Source organism: Cataglyphis hispanica, chromosome 20 (assembly GCF_021464435.1).
Source record: "Cataglyphis hispanica isolate Lineage 1 chromosome 20, ULB_Chis1_1.0, whole genome shotgun sequence".
Classification (NCBI taxonomy): Eukaryota; Metazoa; Arthropoda; class Insecta; order Hymenoptera; family Formicidae; genus Cataglyphis; species Cataglyphis hispanica.
Window position 1 is genome coordinate 2,859,792 of NC_065973.1, and position 12,674 is coordinate 2,872,465.

Here is a 12,674-nt window from a genome sequence, read left to right on the forward strand (position 1 = left end):
CAATAATGCAAGCTCTGCTCGCGATGCGATTATGTATATTTCGGAATGGCATGTCAGCTTCTCTTCTTTAAAAAAAACATGAAAAGCTGTATTGAAATAAAATTATGTGTGTGTGTGTGTGTGTGAGAATCCTATTTTAAATACATTTATAAAATTTTTTTATATTTTTCAAAATATAAAGAAAATAATTTTTATTATGTTTTGCTCGATGATGAAATATTCCTTTTTTATTGAATTGACTATTAAAATCTTTATTTTATACATGTAAAAGAATAGGAATATAATATATTTTATTGAATTTTATGTCAATTTCTTTTTTAAATCCTACGTTAAAAATTTCAACTGCGTAGTATGAACTTTATAAGATTATGATATTCACCAGATACAAATTTTAAAATATATATTTTTAGTGTTATTAATCCGCGAATAAAGCAAATAATCCATGAATAAACTTTGATCAATATATGTATATAGCTTTCATGTGTTTTTCAAAAGATAAATTCCGAATATATGTATAATATCGTATTCACTATTCAATTTTAATCTAAAAATACTAAATAATACTATTGTTTGTAAAAAGACATTAAGGTTTTTTTTTTTAAAATATTGGTAATCGTAATACCAAAATTTATACTATCAAAGAAAAATTTAATTTTATTATAGAGTTTTTATTATAGTTAAGTCAGCTAATATGTTAATTTATTGCATGATTGTTTAAAATAATTAAACGAAAATATATCTTACAGATTTCAAACACACTATATTATCTTATGTAAGGGAAAGATATTTATCTTTTTCAAAATATAGAGAAAATGATAAAATAAATCATTTGATCCAGTAACAATTTTCATTAACAATATATCACAAGAATATTAAAATAGAATAAAAAGACAAACAATTATCAAATTTACAAATAGATAAAAAATATTTATATATAGTTTAATATTCATTATAATTGTAATTTATTAATATTCTTCTATAAAATTTTATTGGCCTGTACATTTATAATTAACGGTATAAGGAAACGATATTACAAGGTATTTTAATATTATACCATATTTATCTTTTAAGAACTTCATTAAACATTCCTTCTCCCATCACTTTTAAATTGATCGATTGAAAATAAGTACTTGAGAGTAATGTTGAGATTTAATATAGAGATTATTAACTCATCTCTTCCAGTATTTTTTATAATTTTTTTAAATTTACAAAATTAAATGTCTCTTGTTTTGTTTACGCGTATCTAAATGACAAAAATATTCGAGGGATCCCACATCTGACGTCAGAGGAAGTTAAAATTCTGAGAGCGTAGGGGAAGACAGTAAAAAATCGCGATCATCTTGGCGAGCGAGTCAAGCTCGCTCTTCGTTGCTTCGCACAGATTGGTAGTCGTTCGACGATAAGCCGCAGCTGTATAGCAACGGAAGGAAAGCAACGTTGACACATGAATAATTGAACAACGTATTTAGCAAATAGCTACAGCGCGTCGAGAACCACTCTCCTCTCAGGAGTTGGAGGAAGAGGAGGTGGTCTTCTCCTCCTTTGGTCGTAGTAGTCGCGTTTTCCGGCGGAGACCATCTCGAATGCACGACCGCATCGTCATACGAGAGACACGTACGTAAACTCACTCGTACGTGTCGTTCATGAATAGATCCCAGCAGCTTTATTACTCGGGTGCAACTGAAATTGGACCTTCCTATTAATCATTATGACGATGACGAATTAAACGCTGCTTTGCCTAGTAACCGAGGAAACCTCGGATTTTTCGGGATTTATTGATTATAAATAATTTTCTATTTTATTTGCAGATTTTTTTTTTAATTTTGATGTTATTATAAAAGACGCAAGTTTTTTTAATTATAAGGATTTTTTTGATAAAGATTATTTGCTAAGTTATAAAATACAGAGAAGTTAAAACGCTATTTTTTTTTCCTTTCTCTCTATTTTCACATTGTTTATTTAACAAAAACTATAGCGCATTTGTATCAAATTATACCAATGTAAATGATATTTTCCAACGTGTAATGTGTGTGTATGTGTATCGGATTATTCTTTTCATCGAGAAAAGAGATAGATTTCATAATCATATAACTCAATATTAAAATCTGATTAAAGATACTAAAATTTCAATCATATCAAAAACCATCGAGCTATAGAAATTAAAAATTTTTTCGATGCGTGGAAAAGTGGGGGGAGACTTATATAATTAATAATGTCAATATTTACTATATTGAAGAATTATTGCCAAATGTTTGCTACCGCAATATCTGCCCACGTAATAATGTGTTTCATGCAAACAGCATTAACTAGAGTGCAGAGTACACACCATACAATGACATTTTGACGAGTGGATGCAATAAACTCCGAAAACATTTTCATTAGTGATTATTATCAGACTCATTCAATTTTGTCACACAAAGTAATTAAACCAACTAATATCATGCTAATTTTATTCATTCATATTATCAAATTTTCTTTTTTAATGCATTGTTATTTTTCGAAAGCGTCTCACAATACATTAAACTCAGCATTGAAAGTTTTATCGCAAAAAAAGAAATTAGAAACGTCGAAGAATGGAAATGCAACGACGTGCGTTGTAGATCTTACAGAAACTGATAAGTTGACACAATGACAACTTCCTGCGAATTATTCCTGCAACGTTCCCTACCACGTGGCATTATAAAGTTTTTTTTCTTTTTTCTCGAGGGCAAAGAAAATTGAGAGCGCGTAGAAAAGTTCGGGTCGGCTCGCCGGAATAATCGAAGATGTCGCGAAGAAAAGAAAGAAGGAAAAACGGAAAGGGAAAGAGAAGAAGACGGTGAGTCGTGACAATTTTTTGAACTTGCTCGTCACACGGTTTTTTAAGTATATCGTCGTTGATCACCGTTATACGACGGAGATGTAATATGTGATATATAAAAATTGTCGCATTCTCGGGCGTCGTTTTGTCTCGTGGGACACAATCTTTTTATTATCCGAACGCGCTGCATCCCGTTTAAATCGCGGAACGTTATCAGGCAGTAGAGAAATGTCTGTAGCTTCAAGTGAAGTAAAAGAAAAAGGCAGGGAAAAAGAACGCAAGAGAAGAAGTTTGCCACAGAAATTATAAAAGTTCCCGATAAGTCTGCTTGCTCCATTCCTTTCACGTAGCATCCACTCGTTCGTAAATATCAACGCTCTTTCTCGTCTCGTGATACTTTTCGAAGCGTCACTGCACTCAGTGTATCTATCGGTTATTGGCATTTCTTTCATTTTAAATCCGAAATAAATAACGCACCGCAAAAAGAAAGATATATATGTATGTGTACCGTGCGCGAGTTAACTATCGCAGCTCTACGTTCTGTATACGTATTTAAATTCCGCGTGACGAGAAATTGACAGTTTTTGACATGAATGTATTCTATTAATGGGCTAATCATGTCCGCGTCATCTGTAAACCAAAATGACATAAATAAATAAATCATCCGGTAAATTATCAATGTCATATTATGTTGTTCTTGATAAGACGGATAATGAGCACCTTAATATTTTAAATCCCCGTATTACTATTCTAGCATTTAAATTAAGCAAGAAACAGCTGACAGTGTTATTATCACCGTTATTGTTATAAAATTATGTTTGTAATAAAAAGGAATTAACTTATATATCGTTGATGTATAAATTCTTTACTATTTAGCAATTCTTTCTTACATAATGTACATCAATATGAATAAATTAAATGAATAAATTAACTGATGAATCGTTTAAAATACCAATTTTTTTGTAGAATATTTTATCAATATATATGGAATATTAATTACATTATAATTTTTACAAGTTTTACAGTTTACGCTTGAAAAACCGCAAATCTTACACCGCTTAAGCAATCCGAGCTGAGCGTTGAAAGCTAAAACTCGTTGTAAAAGCGGCAAGATTAATGCACCCCGCCAAGTATTAGGCGGTTTTTGCGGCTTTTGTCTATCCAGGTACACTTCAGTACTCTAAAGGCGAGGGAGATGTACGTGTGAGACATACACAGAGAAACAAATGCGCGTGAATAAGAAACGACCAACCAACTCGAAATATGAAATGATTAATCAGTCATTGTAAAATATATAAAATATATATAAAATCTATTTAACTTGTAAAATATGACTATGCATCTACATAAATATTGCTTTTAATACAAGATTAAATCGTATTTCTAATACATATTTTCTTTTTATTCCGAATATATTATTTCTACCCAAAATAATTTATACTTTATAAAGCATAATTTTTGAATGCATTAAATAACAATTATCAATTTATATATGTTGATAAATAAAATTTAAATATTGCTTGATATAATATATATATATATATATATATATATATATATATATATATATATAAAATTTATTTCAATTAATATATATAATATATAGTAAAATTTTTTAACTTTATTTTTATTGAGATTGATTTAATTTTGCGCAAATTTTTAATTTGAAATATTTATGAAAATATCAAATTAATTTTTAGCTTTATGAATTATGTAAAGTTTACTCTTTTGGGGAAAAGGCATTTATTCTATTGATCTGAATAATTTATCGATTCAATATTCTGCTAATGAAATAAAACGACAATTTTGGTTATAATCAAAAATTAAATCCACAGTCTGTGTGTTTAATATACATGTAACATAAAACTGAAAAGTTTCTTTCCTTATCTTAACATAATAGCGGTAGCCACTAGCCACGATGTTTTGCTATGCTATGCTATGCTATGAAGCTTTAGATAAATAAATTTATAAATAGCGCATTTATACATACATCAAATTATATATAAATATATCAAAATTTATAATAACGTATATTTTCTAATAACCTATTCAAAATTACTTAAATTTATATATACAATTTTAATACATTTTTCTCTCATTGAGGAGAATATTAATTTCCTTTTTTTCTTTTTCTCTATTATATCAATCTCAAAAAATAACTGAATAATATTTTATGACTGATAACAAACTGAAGAAAATCTTGCAGTGAACAAATTAATTCTTTATAAACGCCATACACAGTTTGGTGTGGTTTTAATCTTCTTTTCTCTTCTTTTTGAAACTAAATCCCTGTAGCAGCACGTTTCTGCAAAATATCCCGAGTTGCGTATTTTTGTTGCGTAAAACGCATGCGTATGTAGCGATGTTGTACGCGTTATGTATCGAGTCACACATAGATGCAATTAACGTGCGTATATGTCAGGCGAGAGTACGTCGACTATCGTAGATACACTCGATACCATGCACCACCGACCGGTCACTTCCGGTGCGCTTTGCTGCCATTTGTTTCGCGAACATTGGCATATTTTTGACTGGCGCGAGAACTGATGGTCGTCGACGTCGACACTGACGAGATAGTACAATGGAGGTTCGATCGATTCACGTGATCGGCACGATCGCAATAACGTCCCTGATAGACTAAAAAAAAAATTCAGATTCGCTAAAATCACTGCTGAAATTCTCGCCAGCTGTCTGGATTTATGAAAGATGCTATGTGACTATGTGATATAATTTGATACACTTCATAGAATTTTGTAAATATACGTTATCGAAATAACTCATCTGCATGTAGCACAGACGAGCGAAAAAGGTCGCAATTTTGTGCGCTGGCGTCCGCTAAATCATGTTAACAGATACGCCAATCTATAAATTCGAAAAAAATTCATAGCTCGATCCGCATTTTTTGTTACAACCAAAATATAATCTCAAGCGATGTAGTAACTTTTCAAAACCGAACCGATTTTTTCAAATTGCCACTGGTATGTTTTAGACAATTAAAGATATGCAAAAACATAAATAAATAATATTATTTGTAATAATAATCTTTTATATTTGTGTATAAAAAAACGTGCGCGTGCACTCTTTTCTAAATATTATTTTTAATAATAATTTTTTATTTGTATGAGCATTAGTCAGAAATATATAAAAACGTGCAAGTGACAATTGAAATATTTCTCTTCATATTTATCTCTATTTTCATTGCAATGGATTAAGCAATATGTGAACGGAATGACCACGTAAAAATCCGGCCGAATTGATTCAAATTCTCAATGTAAATGCAATATCAATTGTCATACAAATCTTGTGTAGTAAACCCACACGTTCTCACAGTATCATTATCATCCTCGAATGATCCAGATTACGAAAATAAAATATGAGGCATATTTAAAGTGATACAACCATACATTTATCAGCCCAGCCATAGTATTTAAAGAATCTGTCGCACGTTATTCAACGATAAAATACAAGCAAACATTTTGTTGCATAAAATCACAAAGCACACAGAGAATGTTAATTATTCGATCATTAACTACGATAATAAACTTAACTACGGTAATAAACTTTTTTGGTAACAAAGTAGTTAAACAATTTTGAAGAATATTTACGTGAGAGAGTACTTACACGGGATTTATCCTATTCTGATACAGATTAAATATTCGAATTTAGAGAAAGGAGCTTCATTTCGGATGGAATATTCCGCCAACGGATCTCGACGACGGATGTACACTAAAAAAGAGATGTAAATCAAATAAACTGTGCGGCGACCGCCGGTAGACCGCAAACGGTAATTAATGCGAAAAATTTCGCCGCTTGCATGCAGGTCGGAAATGTAGGCCGTCAGCAATGAATCGTGTGCGCGTGTATGCGTGAGTTACTAGACACGGAGGAAAAATAAATTTAACGGGCATCAGACGCATGTGATTTAACGAACGGCAAATCCGACCGCATTCGTCATTAAACAAGTACGAACGCAATGTTGCGCAAAATCATATGATAATTTTATTAATTTTTCTTTTTTCGATCTTTGCGTTTCATTCCAGCATCGGCTTGGATGGGACAATATTGCGCGACATTTTGTTTCATGACTTCAAGATATCGTTATTATGAAAGACCATTATTTGCATAAAAATGCAATTTTCAACACATTCACATCCTATCTACATTTAAATAGTAGAGATATAAAAGTTTGAAAAAAATTATACAGCTAAGCTGCATGCATTTTCATGAAAGAACAAAGTTGATTTGAGCTTTGCTCTTTATCTAGAAAAGCTTAAATTTACTCGTATATCAATAATTAAAAGATTTATAATGTGCGAGATATATGGTAGGCAAAACTAAAAATACTGTTATTTTATGTTTATTCATTATTCACATATATGATATCGCGCGCATGAAAGAGCAACGATTTAGGCTTATGCGAGTGTTTCTGTTGCAGGCAGGCTTACACGGATTAACCGGACATATCGAATTCAATGAAGGAAAGAGAACCAATTTCAAACTGGATCTTTTGAAGCTGAAGAAGGAGGAGCTCGTTAAAGTCGGCGAATGGAAACCTGGGTCCGGCATTAATGTTACGGATATGGACGCCTTTTACGAGACCACAGCGACCAACATTACGCTCGTAGTGATGACGAGAGAGGTAATGACACCTTGTACCCAAATTAGCCGCGTTTGTGACCCTCGTGCGCGTCAAATTAATCATTAGGCAGGATACTGCACGAACATTGATTACGCGCTGATATGAAAGCCGCTCTAAACGGGCTGGGGTAAATTTGTTATGCCACGCTGAGATGAAATATTTACATTTAAGTCAGATAGCAACAGCTTGAGCACGTATTTCAAGGTAATTCGTAGATTCGCAAAAATATTAAATTATTTCGATAATTGTTTTGGATGATATTAAATATTAATTACAAAAAATAATATTGCATACATTAAATATAATTAAATAATAGATACTAAAAATTTTAATTCTTATTATTCGATTGTGATAAATGAATGAGTGATTTAATAATATAAAAATTTGATATTAATTTAGTATTTTTTTAAGAATCAAATAATTTAAGGGCGATTTAAGTATATTAAGACGTTTACAAAAATATCATGGAATCTCTGTCATATCAAGGAAGGACCTTAGTTATTGAAGGGAACCTTTTACGATCATCGTGTATTCTCAGAGAAATGAAAAATTCATGGTTGGCATTGGAAAAAAGAAATGTTTGAGGGACAAGATCAGAATACCATATATTCGCATTGAACGACGGCTTTTGCCGCACCTTTGATATGGCTTTCTTGCGCGGAAATAAGGGCTTTTAAAGATTGCCCCTGCACCGCCTCTGTCACGAATGAACACGATTCTACGATCTATCAATACGATCCAATCTTCCGCAGGAAAAACCCTACGTCATGGTAAAAGAAGACAAGAATTTGACTGGCAACGCGAGGTTCGAGGGCTTCTGTATCGATCTACTCAAGTGGATTGCCGGTCAGGTGGGCTTCCAATACGCGATCAAATTGGTGCCAGATCACATGTACGGGGTGTACGATCCTGAGACGAAAGAGTGGAATGGTATCGTGCGCGAGCTTATGGAGAAGGTAAGATAGTATACGTAATTTCTGTTTCCTTCTCTGTGACAATTCGAGATAATTCAATATCGCGAGAGATGAAATAAAATAAGCCGAGATATGAATTAATACGCCGAATTGGAACAGAATTTTCATCTGCTATAATATTAACAAATTATTATGAAAATCGGAAAGTCTCGACGAATGCAGTATGAGATAAAAATTAAGATATACACGACTAATTACCCTACTACGTCGAGGTAACTTGATGGAATAGCTTATGCAATTTTTCACGTTTTTTCAAACTGAAAACAGTTAATAATCGTAGCTAAATAGAATTTTTCAAATTTATATAAAATTTTTATAAAATATGACAGAAATAGGATTATGATTAGTGAACACAGAAAATGTGAAAATGAAGACAGCATATTTGTAACATCGGTCTCATTGTCGAAATTAATTTATACCGCAAGGAGTTAATACTGTTATACTATAAAAGGGGAATTACAACGACATAGTATATTGGGAGAAACATATCAGGAAGGAAGAGGGTAAGAAAATGCGGCGACCCCAAGGTTCGATTTTACGTGTGAAGTAAAGTAAATTTCCGCGAGCGTTCGCGGGCGTTCGTGGGCGTTTCGCAATAAATCCATCCCGCTAGGAATTTCATTACGTCTGTAGTCGGATACAAGAATTACCTAGATTAACTGTTCCTCTCATGATAGAATGAGGGTATCCGATATTTCAATTCATAGATCAAACCACAGATGTTACCTCTTCCCTTACCGTTATTTGAATTGTAAAACCGTGCAGTTATTAAAATCAAAGTTTGATGTATGCGCATCCGAGCGTCTTTCAGATTTAATTTGCGTCGCCGATCCATTATTGTCTGCATGATCGAGTAGATGTGCACGCGATGTTTGCATAATTTCTACAAGTTGAAACTACGGCTGCAATCATTGCAAGAATTACGTATTAAAACACGATATTTATAATAAAACTATATATAATAATGAATCAAAATTTCAGCAGCTGTACATTTTATTTTTAATTATTGGAAATTTAAGAGAGTATTTAAAACAAAATCAACAAAAATATTTTATATAATCAAATTCACACGCATTCAAAGTTTGAGGGCTCTCATGACGAAACATTTCATTGAGATAATGAGACGAAAACATCAATGATGTCGCAACTAAAATATCAATTCAAAGCAATATTTTGTTCTATTAAATAAATTTTACATTACAATTGTATAAGCATAAGCGACCAAACAAAATAATCAAAATCAAAGAAAATTTGGAAAAAAATCTTAGTTTTTTCACCATCAAAAATTCTTTTTCAAGTTTTTATTGTAGCTCTAACTTTTTCACGATTGTATCCAGAGGAAGGTAAATGTTGTCTTTCCGTTACCAGGAGAGAAGTTCTCTATTCGCATTGTGTTTTCTTGCGATCGTATTCCACGCGGTCGTTACTAGCAAAGAGGGAAGATACGTACGCACATTTCCAACGAAAAATGGAAACGTTACTGCGCCGAACGTTAATGCGCCGAGAAAAGGAAACTACAAAAAAGGGAATAGATTCTTATTAGATTTCTGGTATCAATCGTTGAATTATCGATGAAAACGCAGGAGCGCCATACACAGGCCAAACAACGGACATACGCACGTGCAAAAACCATATTGTACTCGCGATGAAATCGCGCACAGTTCAATATCGCGACGTAAAAATACTACACTTATCCAAAATGGAATACGGAAAGAGAGAAATATAGGGCTTTGTAAAATTGAAAATATACTGACGAGAGACTTTCTCTGACGATTCACGCGTCAGTACATTGACACACAATGCAATATTGAATTAAAAAGAGACTCCATTAATGGTCAGTTGAAAAATTGATATCTACAATAACATTTTAATCATTGACGCAGAACGAATGGATGTAGGCAATGATCCAAATGTTTTATTGCTTCTGGAACCATATTCTTTTTGTACGTTTTATGTGTAATTATGTCACATACATATGTTGCATATGTGACTTTATGCGTATATGCTTGAATTGATCTGACACGTATCTCTCTGTCCATGATAGAGTTTCCGTTCACACTCGATAAAAAATTCAGGCATTTTTTATCAAACTGACGATATTGATATATTATATCGCGTATACATTTATAGAAGTGTTAAAAACTCTTGACCATTGAAAGCTCATCATCAATTATATTGTTTGTGATATATAAATCACTCGTCTTTTCTATTAAACTATAATATTTTACAAGTGCAATATTTTATTATCCACGACATTGTATATACAGTAATAAAATATATTTTAACATATTTTGCAGTCAAAAATTTTTTAAATATTTACATACATAATAATATTTTATAATTATATAATAATTGTAAACGTATAACATCGTATAGTCAATAAGTTAGCAATTTAATATATTTTTAATGTTTGCAAAAGATAATATAAAAGATTATATGTTGTGGAAATAACACTTTTTGTTGATTGATATATAACAGCTGATTATCTTAGTGTAGAATTTTTTGTAGAAATGTTCATATATGCGAGGTATAAAAGAAGATCCATGTGCGCAACTGACATTAATTCGGAAACATAAAAAATGAAACGACTAAAAAAAAGCATGCACTTTGCAAAATTCGCGGCTCGTCTCTTTTCGGCGTATTCGCTGAATACCGAAGATCAGCGGTTTATAAAACATGCAAAGCAATCTGCTCCTTGTGAAAAGAGATGACGCCTTAACTTGGAAACCTACGAAACCGTAGGCGGATATTTCAAAACGTAGGATGACGCGAACAGTGCTTCATAACCCGTGACGCTCATTCGTTCATAAAGAATGCATCTACTATCTCGCAAGGTAAACTCTCCCGCGGAACGAGAAATTTATCAGTAATTTTGTGAAACTTTCGTTTCACGTTTCAATACGAGTTATAAAATACATTTACTTGGCGCATTTACATGGCACAAAGTATTTTGATTATTTTCATTATTTAATGAAGTCAAGATCTGCTTCTTCATCTTATTTGCTTCTCTTAGGAGAGAGAATTCTATGAACGACTTACATTTTCTTTTTAGCGAAAGCAATACTCTGTTCAATATTAATTTTTACCGCTTCTCTTTATGTTATAAGCGTTCGTATTTTTATACGGGTTTCAATTTCGTCAAGAAAATTGAATTTCTTTAACTTGCCTGGATACTACACCTTTTTCCAGAGAGCGGATCTAGCGGTGGCTTCCATGACGATTAATTATGCCAGGGAAAGCGTAATAGACTTCACAAAGCCGTTTATGAATCTTGGAATTGGAATCTTATTTAAGGTGAGTTTTAATATTTTATTTGTTAAATTTCTTTTACGATTATATCTACATACAATATAATTTTTTCATCCATTTATAAAAATACAGATGCTTACCTCCAATTTCCTCATTACACATTTCAGTTTATACATTTATTATTTAGTTTATGAAAGCGATGTCCATATGAGCAAGCCATTATCGCATATTAAACAACACAGAGCGGATTGAATAATATGAAACATAAACAAGTGTCTTAATTATTTCACGATTGTCGAAATATAGATGCAAGGTGTATCTGTATATAATTAAACGTGAGAAAAAAAAAAAAACTAATTCGTCAAATAATAATAATCCGCATCTCGTAGTCTCGTAATCTCTGAATTCTCTATCTTGTCGCATCGTCAAACACTCGTGAAAGAGAATCATTGAATCATCGCTCTGCGAAAGTTGATCGTTTCGTGCCGCGTCGTGTCCCGCTGCGTCGCGCCACGAGACGGGATCCGTTTTAATTAAAATCGTAGCGTGACATAATTTAGGTGCCGTCCAGTCAACCGACGCGGCTCTTCTCCTTCATGAATCCGCTCGCGATCGAGATCTGGCTCTACGTGCTCGCCGCCTACATGCTCGTGAGCTTCACCCTGTTTGTGATGGCGCGCTTCAGCCCGTACGAGTGGAACAATCCGCATCCGTGTCTGGCCGAGAGCGACGTGGTCGAGAACCAGTTTAGCGTCAGCAACAGTTTCTGGTTCATCACCGGCACCTTCCTAAGGCAGGGCAGCGGGCTCAACCCTAAGGTACACTCAACGAGGTGCTCCGCCATTGGACTACGTACTACTTTTTACCGTCGCGCGTAAACCGAGAGACTGCACCGTCGAGACTTGCCTCATCTGACATTACGCTTGTTCGTTCTTCTCACGCGTTCGAACATAATGGGCATTGTTATGAATTTTATTCACGAGGCAACGCGCGTACATAAATCCATCATCTT

The 12,674-nt window shown here is 33.0% G+C and overlaps 1 protein-coding gene across 1 annotated transcript in view; it reads left to right on the forward strand.

Moving 5' to 3' along the window:
* The window catches only part of LOC126856895 (glutamate receptor ionotropic, kainate 2), a 129,609-nt gene that overhangs the window by 99,269 nt on the left and 17,666 nt on the right, over positions 1 to 12,674 (forward strand). Inside the window, exons 9-12 of the mRNA XM_050605876.1 lie at positions 7,236 to 7,439; positions 8,192 to 8,395; positions 11,603 to 11,707; positions 12,223 to 12,480. Of these exons, the coding sequence (XP_050461833.1) occupies positions 7,236 to 7,439; positions 8,192 to 8,395; positions 11,603 to 11,707; positions 12,223 to 12,480 (771 nt within the window). The remainder of the gene's footprint in view (positions 1 to 7,235; positions 7,440 to 8,191; positions 8,396 to 11,602; positions 11,708 to 12,222; positions 12,481 to 12,674) is intronic.